General features: G+C 43.2%; 2 protein-coding genes across 8 annotated transcripts in view; one reads left to right on the top strand and one right to left on the bottom strand.

The window, feature by feature from the left end:
• The window catches only part of Ubn1 (ubinuclein 1), a 33,377-nt gene extending 30,377 nt beyond the window's left edge, over nucleotides 1-3,000 (bottom strand). The window contains exon 1 of one of the 2 annotated variants that reach the window (XM_027423959.2): nucleotides 1,368-3,000. The gene's annotated coding sequence lies outside the window, so the exon portion shown is untranslated. The remainder of the gene's footprint in view (nucleotides 1-1,367) is intronic. The other variant, XM_027423960.2, reaches the window with a different exon arrangement.
• An 890-nt stretch (nucleotides 3,001-3,890) lies between these two features.
• The window catches only part of Glyr1 (glyoxylate reductase 1 homolog), a 38,886-nt gene continuing 23,098 nt past the window's right edge, over nucleotides 3,891-19,678 (top strand). For 4 of the 6 annotated variants that reach the window (XM_027423961.2, XM_035447671.1, XM_035447674.1 and 1 more), the window contains exons 1-5: nucleotides 3,891-4,014; nucleotides 5,083-5,119; nucleotides 6,032-6,111; nucleotides 17,732-17,870; nucleotides 18,282-18,521. In XM_027423961.2, coding sequence (XP_027279762.1) covers nucleotides 3,977-4,014; nucleotides 5,083-5,119; nucleotides 6,032-6,111; nucleotides 17,732-17,870; nucleotides 18,282-18,521 — 534 coding nt within the window. In that variant the 5' untranslated portion in view covers nucleotides 3,891-3,976. Of the gene's footprint in view, nucleotides 4,015-4,560; nucleotides 4,795-5,082; nucleotides 5,120-6,031; nucleotides 6,112-17,731; nucleotides 17,871-18,281; nucleotides 18,522-19,678 lie in introns of all 6 variants that reach the window. The other 2 variants (XM_035447672.1, XM_035447673.1) reach the window with 2 other exon arrangements.

The raw sequence follows: 19,678 nt of genomic DNA on the forward strand, positions 1-19,678 counted from the left end.
CTGTAACTCCAAGATCTGACACCCTCAGATAGACATACATGCAGGTAAAACACCAATGCACATAAAAATAAATTATCAAAAAATAATAATAACTGGCTTTTAACCTATTTCAGAACAATTTTAGACTCATTTGTGCAAGTCCCCTCCAAAATGTGACTGTACTTCACAAAACAAACAATAAATACGAATTCAGGATGATTTGTCTATTTCCGTGGGGGGGGGGATATAGTCAAAATTCATTATCATCGTAACAAGGTGATAAAGATCAGATAAGGGAGTAAAAACTATACAAAAGACTTTTAAAAAAATCCTTCTAATCAGGCACGAAGCAGTAAAATAGATTGGCCTATAGAAAATGGTTACCAACATGCACTAGGATACTGGGAAAAAAGAACCCAAAAAGAAACTTCCAAAGGTCTCAGGACATTGGTGAAAATTCACCTGACTGTGAAAATAAACCTGAACTGAAAGTTAAAGACTTATAGGCTCCCCAGTGAGAGGAAGCACAATCTTACTGTAAGAAACGATCAGCAAGTTACTCAATTGGATGAAGAAAGTGGCAACCAGATCCTAGTCTTTCTGTCTAGCCAAAAATTTTAAAATGTAGCCTCATCTCAGTACAGGTTTTTAGAGGGCTCGCCTCAAACCCACACAGCCAGTAACAATACTCCTGTTAGCTATAAAAGTCTGTGCAAGCTTTAGCCAGCAGGAGACAGACTAGAGGACAAAGTAAATCACTTATTAACGCTTACAAGTCAGATTTTGGTTAAGAAGTTTTATGATCATCACAACATACTATTCTGTTCTTGGGCTAGGCCATTTGAAACAATTTAAGACAATCAGATATATATTAAAGGTCATGTTAAACTTATGTATTTAATTTCAAATACTTAAGAAAATGTAATTAAGTTCTAAAGTCCATACAAGAACCCAAATTGCACTTATACAATTAAATTTATGAGTTATGATCTTGGAAAGAACTTACTATAAGGCTTACAAGTTTATCTCTTTAGAAATATGAAGTAGCAGGGCAGTGGTGGCACATGTCTTTAATCACAGCACTCAGAAGGCAGAGGCAGGTAGATCTCTGTGAATTTAAGGCCAAGAACTATAGCCTGATCTACAGATCAAGTTCCAGGAAAGCCAGGGCTGGAAACATCCCCACCCTCACAACCAGAAGAAAAAAGAAAAGAAATAAGAAGTATCTGAGAGAATTAAGAAAAAAACTACTGTAACTTAAAATACTTAAGAGAATTAACCTGGTTTAAAATAGTTAAGAAAGTTTAATCTGTTTAAACTGGTGTTGTCTCAAGCATTTGTCCAAGTTTTACTTTTACATGCATGTGTGTGCATGTGTGAAAACTTACAGAAGTTGGTTCTCTCATTTCATCATGTGGGTTCCAGGGACTGAATGTAGGTCTTCAGGCTTGGAGGCAGGCACCCTTATCTGCTGAACCATCTTGCAGACCCTCAAGTAATTTTTTGACATATAAATTCTTAAATTTGTAAACAAAACATTAATGAAATTTCACAAGTCTTAAAAATAACTAAGAATGGGCTGGAGATGTAGCACAGTAGAGTACTTTCCTAGTACTCTGGAGGCCCTGGGTTCAATTGCCAGTGTTAACCTGGGAATAGTAATATACACCTGTAAACTCAGTATTGTGGAGGCAGAGGCAGGAGGATCAGAAGTTTAAAATTACTCTTGGCTACATAAGGAGTTGAAGGCCAGCTTGGATTACATGAAACTATCTCCAAATAAAATGACAAAAAGGGGGGGGAAAAAAACAAACACAAACCTAGAGATTAGGGTTTGTTCCTTTGTTTTTTTGAGACAGGGTCTCTCCATATAGCCCTGGCTGTGAGATTAGGTTTTAAATATTCCGAATGAGTTAAGCATTAGAATGCCACAAAGGGGGAGGAAAATTCTTTTTAAAAAGGATTGTGGCTAGAGAGGTGGTGGTTCATGCCTTTAATCCCAGTAGAAGCAGGCAGATCTTTTTGAGTTTGAGGCCAGTCTGGTGTACAGAGTGAGTTTCCAGAACAGCCAGGACTACAGAGAAGCCCTGCCTTGAAAAACCAGGAGGGAAAAAGATTATGCAAAACCCACTGGATTCCTCTGTAGCTCCAGGTATTCCCAGGGACTGTTTGTTTTTGTTCTCACACATTCTTAACCATTTTACTTTTTGAACAGACTACTGATGAAACAGAGAAACGTGTATGCTAATTTTATCACTAATTTTTCCTTATTTAATGGCTTTTCTTTTTTGTTGCAAAATGCAGTTTTATTATCTGCAAAAATGACAATTTTCCTTTCACATTTATTTTTGCTTCCTACCTTATTTCATTAGCTTGAATTAGATAGCTGTCTTATTTCATTAGCTAGAATTAGACAATGTATCCTTTGCCCTATTCCTTACTTTAATGGGATCACTTCTAGGTCTACTTGTAAAGATTCACAATTAAAGTCATTAAAATATTTTTTAATTCCTCCAAAATTCTATTTCTAAATTAAGAACACTTGTTGAAATTTATTAAGTAATTTTATGAAATATTAAATACATTTTAAATGGTCAGTTTGTGTTTAAAATAACACAGTGTAAATGAAAGCCCTGCAACTAATCTGTGGTATTTCTGAAAAACTTGTTTCCAAAGGGGAAAAAAAAAAAAACAACAGGCTGGGGTTAACCCAAGGCGCCCACCCAGCTTCACCTTACGGTCCCCAGAGCAATTTACAATCAAAGCCTCTACATGGGGACACTGCCTTAGGGAAATGGGCACGACCAGACACCTTCCGAGCGGGCACTGACTCAAGAGAGTAAGCTGTAAGTTAAGTCCACCCTTAAGTCCAAGTACACCCAGCCGTCTGTTCTAGGAGTGAGACTTTCTTACTCAAAAGTCAGGCTTCAACCACGTCTGAGGAAGTTAGGGCAGCCGCCCTGCCCCTGGGCAGCTAACAGTTCCCACTACCCTGTCATCTGTCTTCCAGCTGTCACAACTTCTTGCAAAGTGAGACATTACTTACAAAGGCTAACGCGGGAGGCTGGACCGGACCGCGGCACACACCGTTGTCCACAGAGCCGACGCGGGCCGCAGACGTCCCCCCGTGGCGGTCCTCATGCCGGCCCGGGACCCCCGGGCTGCGGCGCGGCTCAGCGGCCAGCTCCCGAGCGCTGCATGCGGGCGCGCGGAGGGCCCGCGCCGCAGCCCATGGCCGGGTCCCCAGCCCGTGGGAAGGGAGCCTCTCTACAAACCGCCGCTTTCTCTCGCCAGCCGGACGGGGGGGGTGGAGGGGGGAGCCGAGATATGCCAAGTCCACGTCCAAGAAAACAAGTCAGGCGACGCCGAGGACGCTTGGCGCGGATGCCGCTCCGGAAACCGACCGTCGAGCGGGGCGCTCCTCAGCAGGCTGGAGCTCCCGCCCCGAGCGCGGGCTCGCGGGAAACCAGTGCCTCTCGGGCCCGCGGCTTGGACCGAGACGGGCTTCCAGGCCGCGCCGGGGTCAGTCAGGGCAGCACACGAGCTCCAAGACCCGTCCACCCGGCACCTCAGGCTCAGGAACGGCCCGGGGCCCGCGCCCGACTAACGGCCGTAACGGAAGCGGCAAGAAAGACTTGAGATGAGTCCAGAGCCCCGGAAGCGAGGTTGGGCAGCTCAGTCGGCTTCCTTTCGCGCTAGTCCGGCCGCGCCGCCTCCGCCGCGGCTGCTTTGGACCGTGGACGCTTCGTTGTCACGAGCCGGAGGGAGGAGGGGACAGGAGCCTGGAGTCTCTGGTTTTCGACGCGCTGAGAGCGCGGCGCTTAAGTCACGGGTCTCCAAGCCGCCCAATGAGCGCCAGCGACGCGGTGACGTCAGCGCACCCGCTTGGCGGATGACAGCAGGCCCCCGTCACGTGGTCAGGCCCACTCCAATGGGCGGTGCCGCGGCGACCTGAAGTTCCCGGCTGCCTGTGCGGCGGCGGTGGTTGGGTGGTAAGATGGCGGCTGTGAGTCTGCGGCTCGGCGACTTGGTGTGGTGAGTCCCGGCGGCCAGGGCTGAGGGAAAGACGGCGCGAAGCTGTTTTTCCTAGGTGCGGCGTTTGCGGCTGGCCCAGGAGTTGCTTTATTATGCGCTCTTGGCGGCGGAGACTGGGGAAGACGAGGTGCCGCCGTGCTGCGAACGACGCTTGGGCGGAAGGGGCTGTCCGGTCCCCGGGGGACCGAGGCCGAGGGTGGCCGCGGCGATCCGGGCTCTGAACCCCGAGGCCATCCCAGGGGAGGCCTATGGCTCTGGAACCCGGACGCTGGCTGCCAGTGCAGAGAACTCCGTTGTCGCGCGGGTTCCCGAGTCCCGGGTCGCTCCGGGGCTCCTCTCAAAGCCAGAGAGGCTACCTCGCGGGGGACAGAGCCGTCCAAACCGATGGGACAGACGTGGGCTCGAGGCTCGGTTCCAGGTGGCGAAATCAGACTGCCTGGAGCTGCCCCATGAAGAAACCGAGGGGAGGGGGCACTTCTCCTTTGCAAATGATAGCTAGGCGGTGACCAGTGCCTCTTGTTCTGTTCCTTGTGTCCCCGACAACAGCCAGAATCAAGACTGACCATTGTCTCCTTGGAGCTGCGTAGTTTCCCGACCTAGAGGAAGGTTTCCATGATCATTTGTCAAAGGAAGGCTGAATTAAACCAGACTTAGGGGAAGTCTGTTTACGGAGAGAACTGTATCCAACCCTGTCACTGGGACGCCCCAGACCACCGACTCTTAATGCTTTTGTTATTCTATATTCCTTCTCAGTGAAAGAATGCACAGACCTCAGCGCGGGTGCGGGCGTGTGTGTGTGTGTGTGTGTGTGTGTGTGTGTGTGTGTGTGTGTGTGTGTGTGTGTGTGTGTGTGTGTGTGTGTGTGTGTGTATGTTTACACACAACTTTCTGTATTCCATGTGTGAGGGTCCTCAACCCATCTGTGGAAGGCCCAGTTTGCCTGCTTTTGTTCTGGCCCTTGAAAGTGCCAGGCTGGAGTTATAGGAGTATAAACTGCTTGTTGAGTGGACTGAAGGAGATGGACTGGCTTTTCCAGGGCAAGTTCTGACTCTGTATTATTTTCTCTAGGGGAAAACTGGGCCGATATCCTCCCTGGCCAGGAAAGGTGAGTGTATTGCTGCTATTAAAGGAAGACATCTGAAGTTGAAGTTAGGGTTGTGGGAGAATGTGTTGCGTTTCCCTTAATCTCCCAACACTGACTTAAAATGGGCTTGTTCAGATAAGACTTAGTATTTTACTTCTAGTTATCAGTTTTGAAGGAATATCATAAACCAGAGTGTTTAATGTGCAGTAATCACATCTTCAGTCAGAGATGGTTTGTGAAATTTGTTGTTGTTTTTTATCTTGGAAATCAATTGTGATCAGAATGTAGCATTGTGTTTAAATCTAAGAGAGAAGAAACAGATTCTCCAGGAAGAGAGAAGTCTAAATGTAGGTTAGTGAAAAGCCAAAGTATTTTTGTCCCAACTAAGTTTAAATCTTCTCCTGTTACCATATGTGCTGCTCCAGTGCATATCTGCAGAAGTTGACATTCCAGATTTTTCAAGAGGTGATCCATCAGAGCTTTCCAAATGTTCTGGTTTTTTAGTCTTGCTAGCAGTCCAGGAAATGTCTGTAGACTTTTTGCAATATGGTGTTTCCTATGCCTCAGTGGTCCTTTATTTTCACCATCTCCTGTCTTTAACTCTTGCTGCACTGAAAGTATTTTGAAGAATGTTTTCTGTTTCTTCATTGATCACATGTATACATTGATCACATTGTATACCAGGAGCCATTGAAGTAAAAACTGTATCTACTAAACAGTACACAATCTGTTAGCTATGGGTTATTTAAGAAATAATTTCTTCACATCGAAATAGAAAAGTGCCAGATATGGGACAAATATAAAGCTTTGGTTTCTTTGTTTTGTTTTTGTCTTTTTTTTTTTTTTTATTCCCTAGCCTAGTTAGAGCTATAGCAAATTACCTTTCTAGTAGGCTGCTATGTTATCATACCTTTTTTCCCTTTTATCCTTCAGATTGTTAATCCACCTAAGGACTTGAAGAAACCACGTGGAAAGAAATGCTTCTTTGTGAAGTTTTTTGGAACAGAAGACCAGTGAGTAGTACTCCCTGAGAGTTCATGATATCTTTGGGTTTTTCTCTGAGTCTGAGCTGCTTTGGGAATGTTCTGAGACTCCTTAGTTCAGGCTTGCTAAAGTGTGTGTGAAAAAATGGCACCTCATTCTGGCTTCATGCCTAAATAAAATGTGGTATTCTTTCTTTCATAACTGGCAAAAATTATTCTGGGGTGAATTATTATTCACCTCTTACCCGAGGGAGCAATATCCCTCAGGTAAGAACCAGAGTTTATAACTTTCTACATATTATAGGCACTTTGAAGTAGTTTCTTATATCTTCAACATTTCCCGATCGCTTCTCTCTCTCATCAATTTTTTAAAAATTGTGTGGCCTTATGGATGAAACCTAGAGCCTTGCCCAGACTAAACAAGCCATTGACCACTGAACTACATCCCCAGATGATTTCTTTTAATGACTATGTAGTATGGTCTGGTTCTGAGGTACACTGAAAGCTAAGATGTTATTTAATAAAATACTTTATTTCCCAATATGTGCTGTACTGGAGGAATCTAGAATCATTACTTTGAGGTCTTTGATATTACAGAAAGCAGTTTAAGAAGTTACACAGAGGGAAGAATGTGTATTAACTTGAATTTACAGTGGCTTAACTCTCTCCTCAGTACAAGATGATTGCCTAATTCTGGCTAGATAACCTGATTTCTTTAAGCTATTGTTTTTGTATTTATAACTCTTAAAAGAAAAATGTTACTTTAAGTTTAAAAAATGATTTTTCTGCTAAATCTGACACTATGGCTAAAATATTAATTCCTTAAAAGCAACATATAATATTATATATGAAAGGCCCTAACGGATTGCTTTACACATTGAGGAGTTTAAGTGTTGGAGTACTCTTCCAGGTTTCAGTTTGCATAGTATGTTGACCTTCACAGTACAGCTATACCCTGCCCCCATTTTCTTTTCACCAGCCAACTTACCAGCTTTGTGGTGGCAGTGGAAGATTACTCTGAGTTGTAAGAGCAGAGACTGTGGAAGAGGGAATGTTGTTCAATGCCATGAATTGAGACTGGACTATAGCTCAGTGGTAGAGTACTTGCCTGCCGTGTACAAAGCCTTGGGTTCAATCCCCATTATCACTACTGCCCCACCGGCCTCAGTAAGGAAGCAAAGTGTTATTGCCATAGACCACTTAAATAAGATTATCCTGATAAGAAAAGCAGATATTGGTTGTGTTGCATATGAGTCTACATTCCACAGTGCTAGATAATGAAGGAAATCCTAGGACAGTGAATGTTGTGGTCCTCGCCTCAGTAAGGGATCAAGATTTAATAATTCAGTGGGGATAGTGTGCAAAGTAACCAGGGTAACTAGGAAACGATGATGGAAGAGGGCAAAGTCAGTGGAGAACAGCAAGGTCTAGGAAAGCTGATGGAAGACAAGATGGGAGTCCAGTTTGGATGATCAGGAACAGAAAAGGCAATATGGATTTTTATTGGGTTGTGGGAAAGATGAGGCTTCTTGTCTGGGATAACTGATTCTAGGGAATCATAGGCAATATTATTAGCCACACTTTAAGGGTGACTAAATGAAAAATTAGACATGTCTGAAAGAAATATGGAAACTCATTCAGATTATTTAAGGTATAAAAGCCATTATTTGGTAATTTTTTAATGCTAAAATCCTAGAAGGATATATAGTGGTTTCTCTATATACACAAAAATATTAGAACTAAGTAAGTCATAGGAAATCTGAGTTGTATAAACTTGAGTACCCGGTGATAAAGGGCATGTCCTGAATACATACATAAAACCCATTTCTGGTAGTGATGGTATGATTTCTAAACAGTAAGCTCTCAAGTAGGTGCATAGCAAGTACTGAAGGCTTGAAGTCATTTATAGGTACTAGTTGCCTCTTAGTTCCTTGATGGGGTCCATATTAAAAAAAATTTTTTTAGAAGGGCTCAGGGTAAAGCTTAGTAGTGTAGTATGTGTTTGGCATTCATGAGGCCCTGGGTTCAATGCCCAGTACTTTGCAAAAGATGAAACCTACTGGAGGACTCAAGTACTTTGTTTGTTTGTTTGTTTGTTTGTTCGGTGGGCAGTGAACAAGGGATAAGGGTTTGCAGCACTGCTGTTAAGGACAACCTCCTTGGTGCTCAGTGTTAAGGCTGGTTTATTTAGTGTACTATCTCTGGAGGTGAGATCTCCAGATCAGCTGTTGGCAGCAAAGTACTTGGGGAAATAGTTTTGAATATGTTGTCTGCCTAACATGTATCAAATAACTGGTTCTACCTGCTCTTCTATCTAAGCAAGCCATTTCACCTTCCTAAGCCATCATCATATGGGAATGCTTTGTGAGGAAAAGCAGCATCACTTCTAATATGAAAGGATACATTTTTCCACTTTTGTACTGTGCTCTCCACGAAAACTGTGTGCAGTTTAGTTATGTCTCCCAGAAGACTAGATAGAGCTAGTCAAGATCCAGAGAAGACAGAAGAGTAGGGCTCTTTACTATGAGAAAGCAAAACCTGAAAGGGGGTGGGGGGGGGGGACATAGTCAGGAGTTAGGAACCAGCTAGTGACTCTCAAAAGTTCTGCAAGGGACACCTCAAGTGGAATGTTGTGTAATTGTTCAAGAACAGCACAGAGACTCCTGGGTGAAGTAGTTAACTTTGGAGGTGATTTAATTGAATGTTTTAGAGATAAAAGCTAGTTTTTAAGGGTAAATATGTCTGTGGCTGTGGTGGAACCTTTAAGGCAGACATTAGGGATGAGGGTAAGTGTGACCCTGGTTCATCCTGTGTGGAAGACTTCATTGTTGACTGGACCTAGCCCAGTGAATGGGCCCAATCCATGCTATTATATTCAGTCAGATATACTCAACTTCAAAATTGACATATAAATTAATGGGAAATGTGTGTAATTAATTTTTATTTTTAGCAAGGGCCTTTATTGCAGAGTACAATACATAGCCTCTTGAGTAAGATTATTATCTTATGATGGTCCTGGAGAGATGAGGTGGCTCAACAGTTAGGAGCAGAGCACTTACTGCTTGCTCTTTCAGCCGACTGAGTTTGGTTCCCAGCACACCCACATTAGGTGACCCTCTGACTTCCAAGGACACCTATGGTACACAGTAACTCACATGGCACACACACACATACCCATAAATAAAAAAGCAAAAATTTTAAGTATGTGTGTATAATATATTATGGTCCTAAAATTTTGGACAGCTGGCTTTTCATTTCCTTTCTTACCAAAACACCTAACAAATTAAGTTGGCATCCCACAGTTAGGAAAAGAAGGCCAAACCTACCTCATCAGGCCTCCATATTGAGGTCAGGACTCAATGAGATAGATTCAGCTCTCCAAGACACAACTTTCCCAACTCACTTTAAAATCTAGAGAAGAAATAACTTCAGCAAACTATTAACTATACCATATGACCACAGTTAAACATCAAGAATCAGTGTATGCGACTCCAACTTGAACAGGTCTGTCCTTGGTTGCCACTTGGGCTCAGAGTTTTAAAATTTGATCTGACATTGGAGAGATGGCTCCATGGTTTAGAGCATGGTTTAGAGCAAGTGCAGCTCCCCTGGAAGACCCTAGTTGGTTCCCAGGACCCATGGTACATAGCTCACAATTACCTATAACTCTAATTCCAAAGGATCTGATATCTTCTGCTCTTGACTGGCACCTACACATACCACACACACACACACTTACACATGCAAATACAAATAAATAAAAATAAATCTTTTTAAAAAATTTGATCAGGGCCTGGAGAGATGACTTGGTGGTTAAGAGCACTGGCTGCTCTTCCAGAGGACCTGGTTTCAATTCCCAGCACCCACATGACAGTTCACACCTGTCTGTAACTCCAGTTCCAGGGCTTCTGATACCCTCACACAGACATATATGCAGGCAAAACACCAATGAACATAAGAAATAAAAACAAATTATGTATTTAAAAAATAAATTTTTGGCCGGGTGTTGGTGGTGCATGCCTTTAATCCCAGCACTCGGGAGGCAGAGGCAGGCGGATCTCTGTGAGTTCGAGACCAGCCTGGTCTACAAGAGCTAGTTCCAGGATAGCCTCCAAAGCCACAGAGAAACCCTGTCTCGAAAAACCATAAATAAATAAATAAATAAATAAATAAATAAATAAATAAATAAATTTATTTTTGCCGGGCGTTGGTGGCACATGCCTTCAATCCCAGCACTCAGGAGGCAAAGCCAGGTGGATCTCTTTGAGTTCAAGACCAGCCTGGTCTACAGAGCAAGTTCCAGGACAGGCTCCAAAGTTACACAGAGATACCCTGCCCCGAAAAACCAAATAAATAAATAAATGACTTCTTTTGGTCAGTGCAGGCTGGCAGGATGCAGCTAAAGGTACTTGGCTGTGAGTCCTCATAATCTAAGCTCAGTCCTCAGAACCCACATTATGGAAGAAGAGAACTGACTCACTCAAGTTGTTCTCTAACCTCCATACTTGCATTGTGGTCTGTACATGCACACACACACACACACTCTCTCTCTCTCTCTCTCTCTCTCACTCACTCACGCTGTTGAAAATTTTTGGTTTGATCGACAGCTGGAGATAGTGAAATGAGGAAGTGTTCATTTAGTTTGCAGGTACTCAGAGACACCAGTTTAAGAATACTATTGCAGGGGCTGAAGTGATAGCACAGTGATTAAAAGCAATGGCTTCTCATCCACATGGGGCTCACAACTATCTGTAACTCCAGTTCCATGTAATTCCATGCACTCTTCTAGTCTCCATGAGCACCAGGCATACACCTGGTGCACAGATATACATGCAGGTAAAACACAGATGCACAACAAATTAAAGTAAATAAATCTTTAAAAATAATGATGGTAGCCGGACGTTGGTGGCGCACACCTTTAATCCCAGCACTTGGGAGGCAGAGGCAGGTGGATCTATGTGAGTTCGAGAACAGCCTGGTCTCCAGAGCGAGTGCCAGGATAGGCTCCAAAGCTCCACAGAGAAACCCTGTCTCAGGGGAAAAAAAGAAGAAGAAGAATACTGTGGGCAAACTGGGTAGCTTGTGACTTGAGACCTCAGTTTCCATGGCAATCTTTATGGCCAGTTCTCTTCTCTGTTTTCAGGAAGTGGATAGGGGTGGTGTTCTGACTCTTCTCACATGAGAGCCAGGGGCTGCAAGTTTAAATGGTAAGATGTCCAGGATCCTAGACTCAGGAGCTTTTTACATAGCCACATATAGGGTGAACCAGGCTGGTTAATATAAGGTGTAAAGTGCTATAGTTTGTCGTTAATGATGAAGAACATACTGATTTGGAACTGTGTGAGCACGCCTTTTACTTTTCAGCTGGCATTAACCAATCCACTTTCTCTCCATGTGACACCATTTAATAGTTAGAGAGTTGGACTAAGTGAGGTCCAATGTTCTAGATATTTGACTGGCACAACTTGTCCCTGTGCCAGGGCTGCATGGTAACTGTCTGAACAAAATGGGTTAGATTCTCCTTCCCAATAACAGGAACACCTCATGTCCAAATAGTGACTCTCCATGGCTGATTACAGTGCCATGAGTGAACAGATGTCATGTAATAGAATTATGGAAACTGACCCATAGAGGAGTGGCGTAATGTAGGCAGCACAGCTAAAAAGCCTCACCTGACACTTGTGGATGTTACCAAGTATCCTAGTTAATTTTCTGTTGATGTGATAAACACCGTAACCAAAGGCAATTTCAAGGGAATGGTTCTTTCAATCTTGTGCCTCCAGGTCACGGTCGGGCTTGGACCTGGAGGTCAGAGAAGTCAGGTAGGAACCATGGAAGAATGCTGCTTACTGGCTTATTCAGCCAGTTTTCTTTATACAGTCCAAGACCAACTTTCCAGTTGTAACACTGCCCACAGGGTGCTGAACTCTCCCCTATCAACAGTAAAGACATTTCCCCCATGGACTACAGACCAGTCTGATCTGAATTCTCCCTCATTTGAGACTCCCTCATCCTGAGAGGGATTAGATCAAACATCTAATCCATGTTTGATTATCTCAAGTTGACAATAAAAACAAACCAGGACACTAAGTTCTAAAAACAAAATTTTCTAAATGCATCTTAATTGCAAGTCTTTTCTTGTTGGTGGTAGTGATAGTGATGTTTTGTTGTTCCTGTAGTTTTGAAACAGGATCTCTTGTAGCCCAGACTGGCTTAAAACTCCTGATCCTCCTTCCTCCACTTCCCAAGTACTGGACTCACAGAAGTGCTCAGCCACACTTGGCTTTGTTGATATCTTTAAGGTAAACTTCACTTGAAATGAATGCAGACATTTCCATATTGCCTTTGTGTGAGTGTATGTGTGTCTGTTTCCTGGTGCCTTCATTTCTAGCTTAAAATTGGAGGTGACACATGTCATCTTCAGTGTCTAAGTACTACTCACACATCCAGATACAGGAGAGCCATATAGTCTGATCAGGCTTTCTGCTCCTGTGTCTTTTTATGTCATTCCCATCCTGTCCGATTGTTGTGTGTCACCATTTCAAAACCCCAGCCCAGGTTCGTATATCTAAGCACTGGCAAAGACACATGTGTGAGGTTGTCATAGGTTTTTTCACTTGAGAAAGCAGCTGCAAAATATGGAAAATTTTATTTAAATGGAGTAATCTGTGAATGGCTTAGTCACAGGTCTGTCCTGTCTTCCACTTAAAGAATCTGTAGGAAATATGACAAGACACCAAGGAACATGCTGTCAGATATACTCCTCACACAGGCCTCTAAGCCAGGAAGTCTGGGGCAGCACCTGCTGAGCATGGAATGGTCTACATAAAGGTTTTTACACTTGATTTTTGAATCTGAAAAGAATGAAGTGATTCCATTTTTTTTTCTTTTTTGTTTTTCGTCAGCCATTCACTTAGACTAGTTTCTTCCTGTTTTGTTTGTTTTGTTTTTTAGACGGGGTGTCTTTGTGTAACCCTAGCTGTCCTGGAATTCACTCTGTAGACAAGGCTGGCCTCAAACGTAGATATCCGCCTGCCTGTGCCTCCTGAGTGTTGGGATTAGAGGTGTGCACCACCATGGCCTGGCTGACTAACTAGTTCCTTTTTTGTTGTTTTGTGAGTTTTGATTTTTGTGGTTTGGGAAGGGTTTTTTGTTTGTTTTGTTTTGGGTGTGTGTGTGTGTGTTTTGGTTTTGGGTTTTGTTACTGTTTTTTGTTTAGGTTTGGTTTTTTTGAGACAGGGTTTCTCTGTGAAACAGTCCTGGCTGACCTGGAACTCACAAGAAATTTGCCTGCAACTGCCTCTCAAGTGCTAGAGGTAACACACCCAGCTCAGGTAAACTAATTTCTTGGATTGTGCCATTCAGAACCAAGAAGTTGTGTATTCCTTTTGTGTAGCTAGTAGCATAGTGTTCTTTCTGCAAAGTGGTCTTGAGTGAGTACAGCTTTTTCTAAATCCTAGGAAAAGGTTGTGAGGCTACAGCTCGCTACAAGAAACAAAACAGCTTTGTAAGCCTGAGTGTCCAGTTTACTGGTAGAGCACATGACTAGCATGTGCAAGCCCTGGCTTCATCCTAGCACTCCGCCACCACCCCAAAAAAGAGAAGTCTTTAAAATGCCATCACAGTTGATGGTACACGCCTTTAATCCCAGCACTCGGGAGGAAGAGACCAGCCTGGTCTCCAGAGCGAGTGCCAGGATAGGCTCCAAAGCTACACAGAGAAACCCTGTCTCAAAAAAACCAAAAAAAAAAAAAAAAAAAAGTGATTATTTATGGGGCTGGAGAGATGGCTCAGCGGTTAAGAGCACTGTCTGCTCTTCCAAAGGTCCTGAGTTCAATTCCCAGCAACCATATGGTGTCTCACAATCATCTGTAATGAGATTTGGTGCCCTCTTCTGGCCTGCAGGAATACATGCAGGCCAAACACTGTACACATAATAAATGAACAAATCTTTAAAAAAAAAAAAATTCCATCACAAGAGCTAGGACTGTAACTCAGTAGTGTTTGCTTAACATGTATAATGCTCTGGATTTGATCTTGGTCACTGTATTAATCAGACATGGTGATACACACCTATAATAATAATACTAGCATACTAGCACTTGAGAAGTAAAAATAAAAGGATCAAAGATTTAAGGGTCATCCTTAATAACATCTTTAATGGAGTTTGAGGTCAAACTTGGCTACATGAGATCCTTGCCTCCAAAAATTAAAATTAGTGTGGTAATGAATGCCTTTAGTCCCAGCACTTGGGATGCAGAGGCAGGCAGATCTCTTGAGTTCAAGGCCTGGTCTAAGGACTGAGTTCTAGAAAACCAGGGCTACATAGAGAGACACTGTCTCAAAAAAAATAAGTAAATTTAAATTAAGTTAAGGCCAGCTCTGGTGATGCACATACCTTTAATTGCAGCATTTGAGAGGCAAAGGCAGGCGAATCTCTGTGCATTTGCAGCTAACCTGGTCAACAGTGAAAAACCAAGAGTCTAGTGGACACCAAGCCAGACCCCACCTCTCCTGATTTGTTTGCTTGTTTGTTGATTTGTTGCACTTTTTTTTTAATGCTGAAGAGTTGCCCAGCCAATAGAGTGGAGAGATGGTTCAGTAGTTAAGTGTGCTGGCTGCTCTTCCAGAGGACCCAGGTTTGATTCCCAGCACCTACATGGCAACTCGCAATCTTCTATAACTCCAGTTCTAGGGACATCACCTTCTGGCCTCCATGAGTAGTACCAGGCACACGTGGTATATCAACATACATGTAGACAAAACATCCATACACATGAACTGAAACAAGATAAATACTTATCCAGCTGAGCACTTTATTTAGCACCATTCCACCCACTGGCAAGCAGTCCTAGCTCCTAGAAGTGACTGAAAGGTGTCATTTACCAGTACCACTTTCATACCAGCCTAGACTGCTTTGCTATCCCTCCAGGATTAGGAATCTTACTAATGTTCCAACTAAAAGGCACCACGTCATTATGCAGATGGGGCTTTGCAATGTGACTACTATAGAACACATTTTGTTTGGATAGCTAAAGTGATTCAAGTATGGTTTGCTTTCTAGAGGTGATCCTTCTGGGGTCTAGTGAACTGGTATTTTATTGGCTGTATTCTGGTGAGGTCGATTTCCTGAGTAGATTAACATTTCTCTCTTTCATCCTCTCAAAGTCATATTTGTATTGTCAGTCCATCTGAATATTTCAAAGATCATTGTATTGAGGAAAATTTCATTATAGTTTCTCAAAGTCCTGTCAGGAAGGTGAGTAGAATTTTGTGTGTATTCTTCCTTTTTACAGAAATCAGAAACCTTTTAAAACACTTTGACCAAAAAAGGCGAGGGGGCGGGGGGCGCGGGCTGATTTATTGGCCTTTCTTCCACAGAAGTCTTCACCTTCTTTACCCCTGAATCAGAAGTTGTTGGGAAGAAGCAGGCATGGCAGTAACAAAAAGGAGTGAATGGGATTATTGCCTATAGAGCATCTAATCTAGTTTTACAGCTCTGTAAAGGATGGACAGTATGGGTCTTGAGAACCATGACTCTTTAGACTCTATCCCTGACACTGGTGTGGTCTCAGAAATGAACCACCAGTTAGTACTGCAGCTTTACTGCCTTTACCTCTGTCTTTAGAATTCTGTAAATACAGTAAAAGGTAGGGATTGGCGTCCCTAAAGCCATACTGGCCAGCATTTAGGGGGTTAATACTTTAGTCCACGTTTCTTCCCTGTGGATTAGATTCATGGCTCTCTTGTCAGGTTGCCAGTACCTCAGTACTATAACTGAGCTGGCCACTGGAAAGCATCTCAATCCACTGCTGTGGTTGAGCCTGTGTGCCAGAAACCAGTGTCTATCCCTGTGTGTTATTTGCCTTAGTCATAGATACCATGCCTGCCTTAGCATGCTGTCTCAACTTGTGGGCTAAGGTCTCAGGGCTACCATATTTGTTCTTGACTCATCCTCACAACTGCTTGTACAACACTCAGAGTGCAGGAAGATGGAGGTGGATAAAAAAACCACTTTGGCCATTATGTGTAAATATTCTCTGGCTCTCTTTAAGGAAAGAAACTTCAGCTATTAATGTAATCCAGTTTCTGTATCCTTAGCCTGGCCTACTTTTTCTGAAGGTTATGCTATGAGACCCTATGAGTATTATGGGGGAAAACATGTAAATTAATCTATACCTTATCAGGTACAACTAATACCTGTTATACATTCTCATATGTGCTTCAATTCTGGAACATCATTTAGGGAAGCCACAGAAGGCCTACTGCAGGAAACTTGCTCAGGTTCTATGACAGGCCAGATACTCCAGAAGTAACAGCTGACTGTTTTTGTTTTTTTTCTTTAATGTGATACATGTTAACAGTTGAAACTAACAATTAGAGGAGTTCATTTTGCATTTCAAGAAAAATGCCATTTAAAGCCTCCATTTGTGACTACTGCCCTCATCCCAAGGAACCATATGTATGTATGGTTTAGTAGTCATTGATACCATCATTTAAGAACGAAAGTAGAAGCCGGGCGTTGGTGGCGCACGCCTTTAATCCCAGCACTCGGGAGGCAGAGGCAGGCGGATCTCTGTGAGTTCGAGACCAGCCTGGTCTACAAGACCTAGTTCCGGGACAGCCTCCAAAGCCACAGAGAAACCCTGTCTCGAAGAAGAAAAGAATTAATGTAGAAATGTAGGCTCTGTGGCTGCAAATATGTAAAAAAAACAGCAAACTTTAGATGTTGCATTTGGGGTAGAGTTCTTTCTCAGTTGATAGGTAGTAGTTCAATCCCCAGCACCATCTGTATAATCCCAGCATTTGGGAGGTGGATGCAAAACAATCAGGAGTTCATGAGTCCTTGTCTTTTTTCCTTAATGTGGGTGGATGTTTTGCCTGCATGTATGTCTATGCAGCATGTGTGTACAGTCCAGATCCCCTGGGTGCTGGGAATTAAATAAGGGTCTTCTGGAAGAGCAACCAGTGCTCTTAACCACTGAGCAATCTCTCCAACCTGAGTCTTTGTCTTTAAAAAAAATAGTAATTATAATAATGTATTTCATTAGTCCTGGTTACATTCCTGACTGTAGGCTCTAGGTTGTTGAACAAATTTTGTATATCTGGTTCAAATAGTTGACTAAGCCACTTATGGTAGTTCATACTGTAATTTCAGTATTCAAGAGGCAAAGATAGGAGGAGTGCCTGGTCTACAAGTGAGTTCCAAGACAGAGGGAGTGTGTATTGAGAGCGTGTCTCAAAAAAAGAACAACCAAATAATAGTTGAGCAGCAACAGTTGTTTCCTTGTGTGAAAGTATTGTCATGGTTTATAATGTTTGCAGGTATCCTTGGCCTTCATGCTGCACACTGAAAACAGCAGACTGTCTATAGGCTTCTCCTGCAGTATGTGGTTGGGTGTGGAAAGCTGGGGAATAAGAGTGAAAATAAAGTATATGACCATGATTTCACTTAAGGAAAATTCTGTTTGTTTCAAGAAAATGTGCTTAAGGCTTAAGAGTTTGGGATGAATGGTTGTGAGGTTTATTATACCTCTTTCAATTTCTAGCTAAAACCAATGGATGTTCAAATCCTAACCTGGTGAGATCTCAGGAATGTGTTGGCAAATGCAGTATAGATAAAACTCTTTCTGTGTTTGTTCTCTACTAGTGCCTGGATCAAAGTGGAACAGCTAAAGCCTTATCATGCTCACAAAGAGGAAATGATAAAGATCAACAAGGGCAAACGATTCCAGCAAGCTGTGGATGCTGTTGAAGAGTTCCTCAGGAGAGCCAAAGGGAAAGATCAGGTGAGAGAGACTTGAGTGGTTTTATGGGGTTACTAGCTTATGAAATGTGTCATAGACTCACTCAATTCCCATGTGATACCTAGCAAGAGAACAACTGTGGTCCCAGAGTTCTGTGCCTGTGGCTCACCTTTCTGAGGCTTACTTTTTTCTGAGGCATGTTGCTTTTGGAAGTAGCTCAGCTTTGGAGTGTAGCTAAGAGCTTAGGAACACAGCCACATCCTAGCTTTGGGGCTGTAGACAAGTGACATGATTTTCTTTCTAGAAGCTGTTTTTCCAGTGCAAACAAGTGAGCAAGGATCCTGTTTCTCAGGATGGCTATGAAGACAATTCACAGAAGTGCTGAGAGCACTACATGGCCAGTGTTGGTAGTGGCTGTTGTAGTGGTCATCATTATTATTGTTGAACTTTCAGACATCATCCCACACTTCTGCTGATGACAAGAATCGGCGTAATTCCAGTGAGGAGAGAAGTAGGCCAAACTCAGGTGATGAGAAACGCAAGCTTAGCCTGTCTGAAGGGAAGGTGAAGAAGAACATGGGAGAAGGAAAGAAGAGGGTGACTTCAGGCTCTACAGAGAGAGGCTCCAAATGCCTTAAAAGAGCCCAAGAGCAAAGTCCCCGGAAGCGGGGTCGGCCCCCAAAGGACGAGAAGGTTTGTCTTACCACTGTAGCTTTCCTGACTAGCCCCTTTTTTGTGTAAAGTAGAACCATGCTCTTAAGTATGATGTTGCTCATCTAGTGGGTTTGGAGTCCTTGCCCTATTCTGTAAATAAAATGAAAGCAAAATGCACAGACATAGTAGGAGCAGGAGGTGGAGGCAGGAGAGCAGTCTCCTGAGTTGCTTAGGTACACAGACCTGGCCAGGAGGAAGGCTAGCAAGAAAGGAGGGAAAGCACTGTAGAGGTGAGCATGCGGCCCATGTGAGGCATGATTCTGGCAGGTAGAGGGACGGGACAGGCAGAGGTACAGGTAGTTGGCACAGGGTCACATAGGACCATGAAGTAAATTCAAGATAGTGGAAGCACCTAGGAAGCTATTTAAGCTGGTTGTTGAGATGGCATCGTATGCCAAGCTGGGCCTTAGGACAGAAAAAGGGGGCTTGAAGCCAAATAGAAAGCCACAGTCACTGGTATACCCATAAGAGGTGGTAGCATTTCCTGAAAGGAATGGGGAGAGGCGTGTCAGAGGAAGCCCTTCTATGATTTGGCATCTGGTTATGTGGAGGGGTGTAGATGAAAAGGAAAGAGAAAGTGGAGTCGTTTCACTCCTAGAAGATAGTGCTGTTCTTTCTTACATGTTCAGAAGTCAGGAAATGGAGCTGTCTCACAGAAGAATGAGCTGGTTCTTTGTGGCTTTTGGAGGGATTTGGGGTTTGCTGTTGTCATTGTTTATGGAACTAAGGGTAGAATCTAGAGCTTCATGTATGATAGGCAAGCACTCTACCCTAAACTACATTCTAGCTTTCAGTTCTTTTTTGAGTGTGATGCATTTGACGTATGGCCCAAACAGTACTAGAGCTGTAGACTTGGGAAGCCATCTTGGATGAAGAACAGCCTAATCCAATAGGCTACATGAGCTTGCCTTGGGAATATGAGGAGGGGTGCTCAAAAGAAAGGCTAAACTGTAAAGGGAATAGATAAGATAGAAAAGTTGGAAGTGTGGCCAGATGAAACCAGGAGAAAATGGTGCATCTCTCACCTTGTGTCTAACAAGTCTTGAATTTCAGGAAGTGGGTGGCCTGTGAGTTGTAAGAAACACTCTAGGAGACATGCAGCTAGAATAAAAGGAGCAGAAGCCAGATGGCTGACA

The sequence above is a fragment of the Cricetulus griseus genome, chromosome 7 (assembly GCF_003668045.3).
Source record: "Cricetulus griseus strain 17A/GY chromosome 7, alternate assembly CriGri-PICRH-1.0, whole genome shotgun sequence".
Lineage (NCBI taxonomy): Eukaryota > Metazoa > Chordata > Mammalia > Rodentia > Cricetidae > Cricetulus > Cricetulus griseus.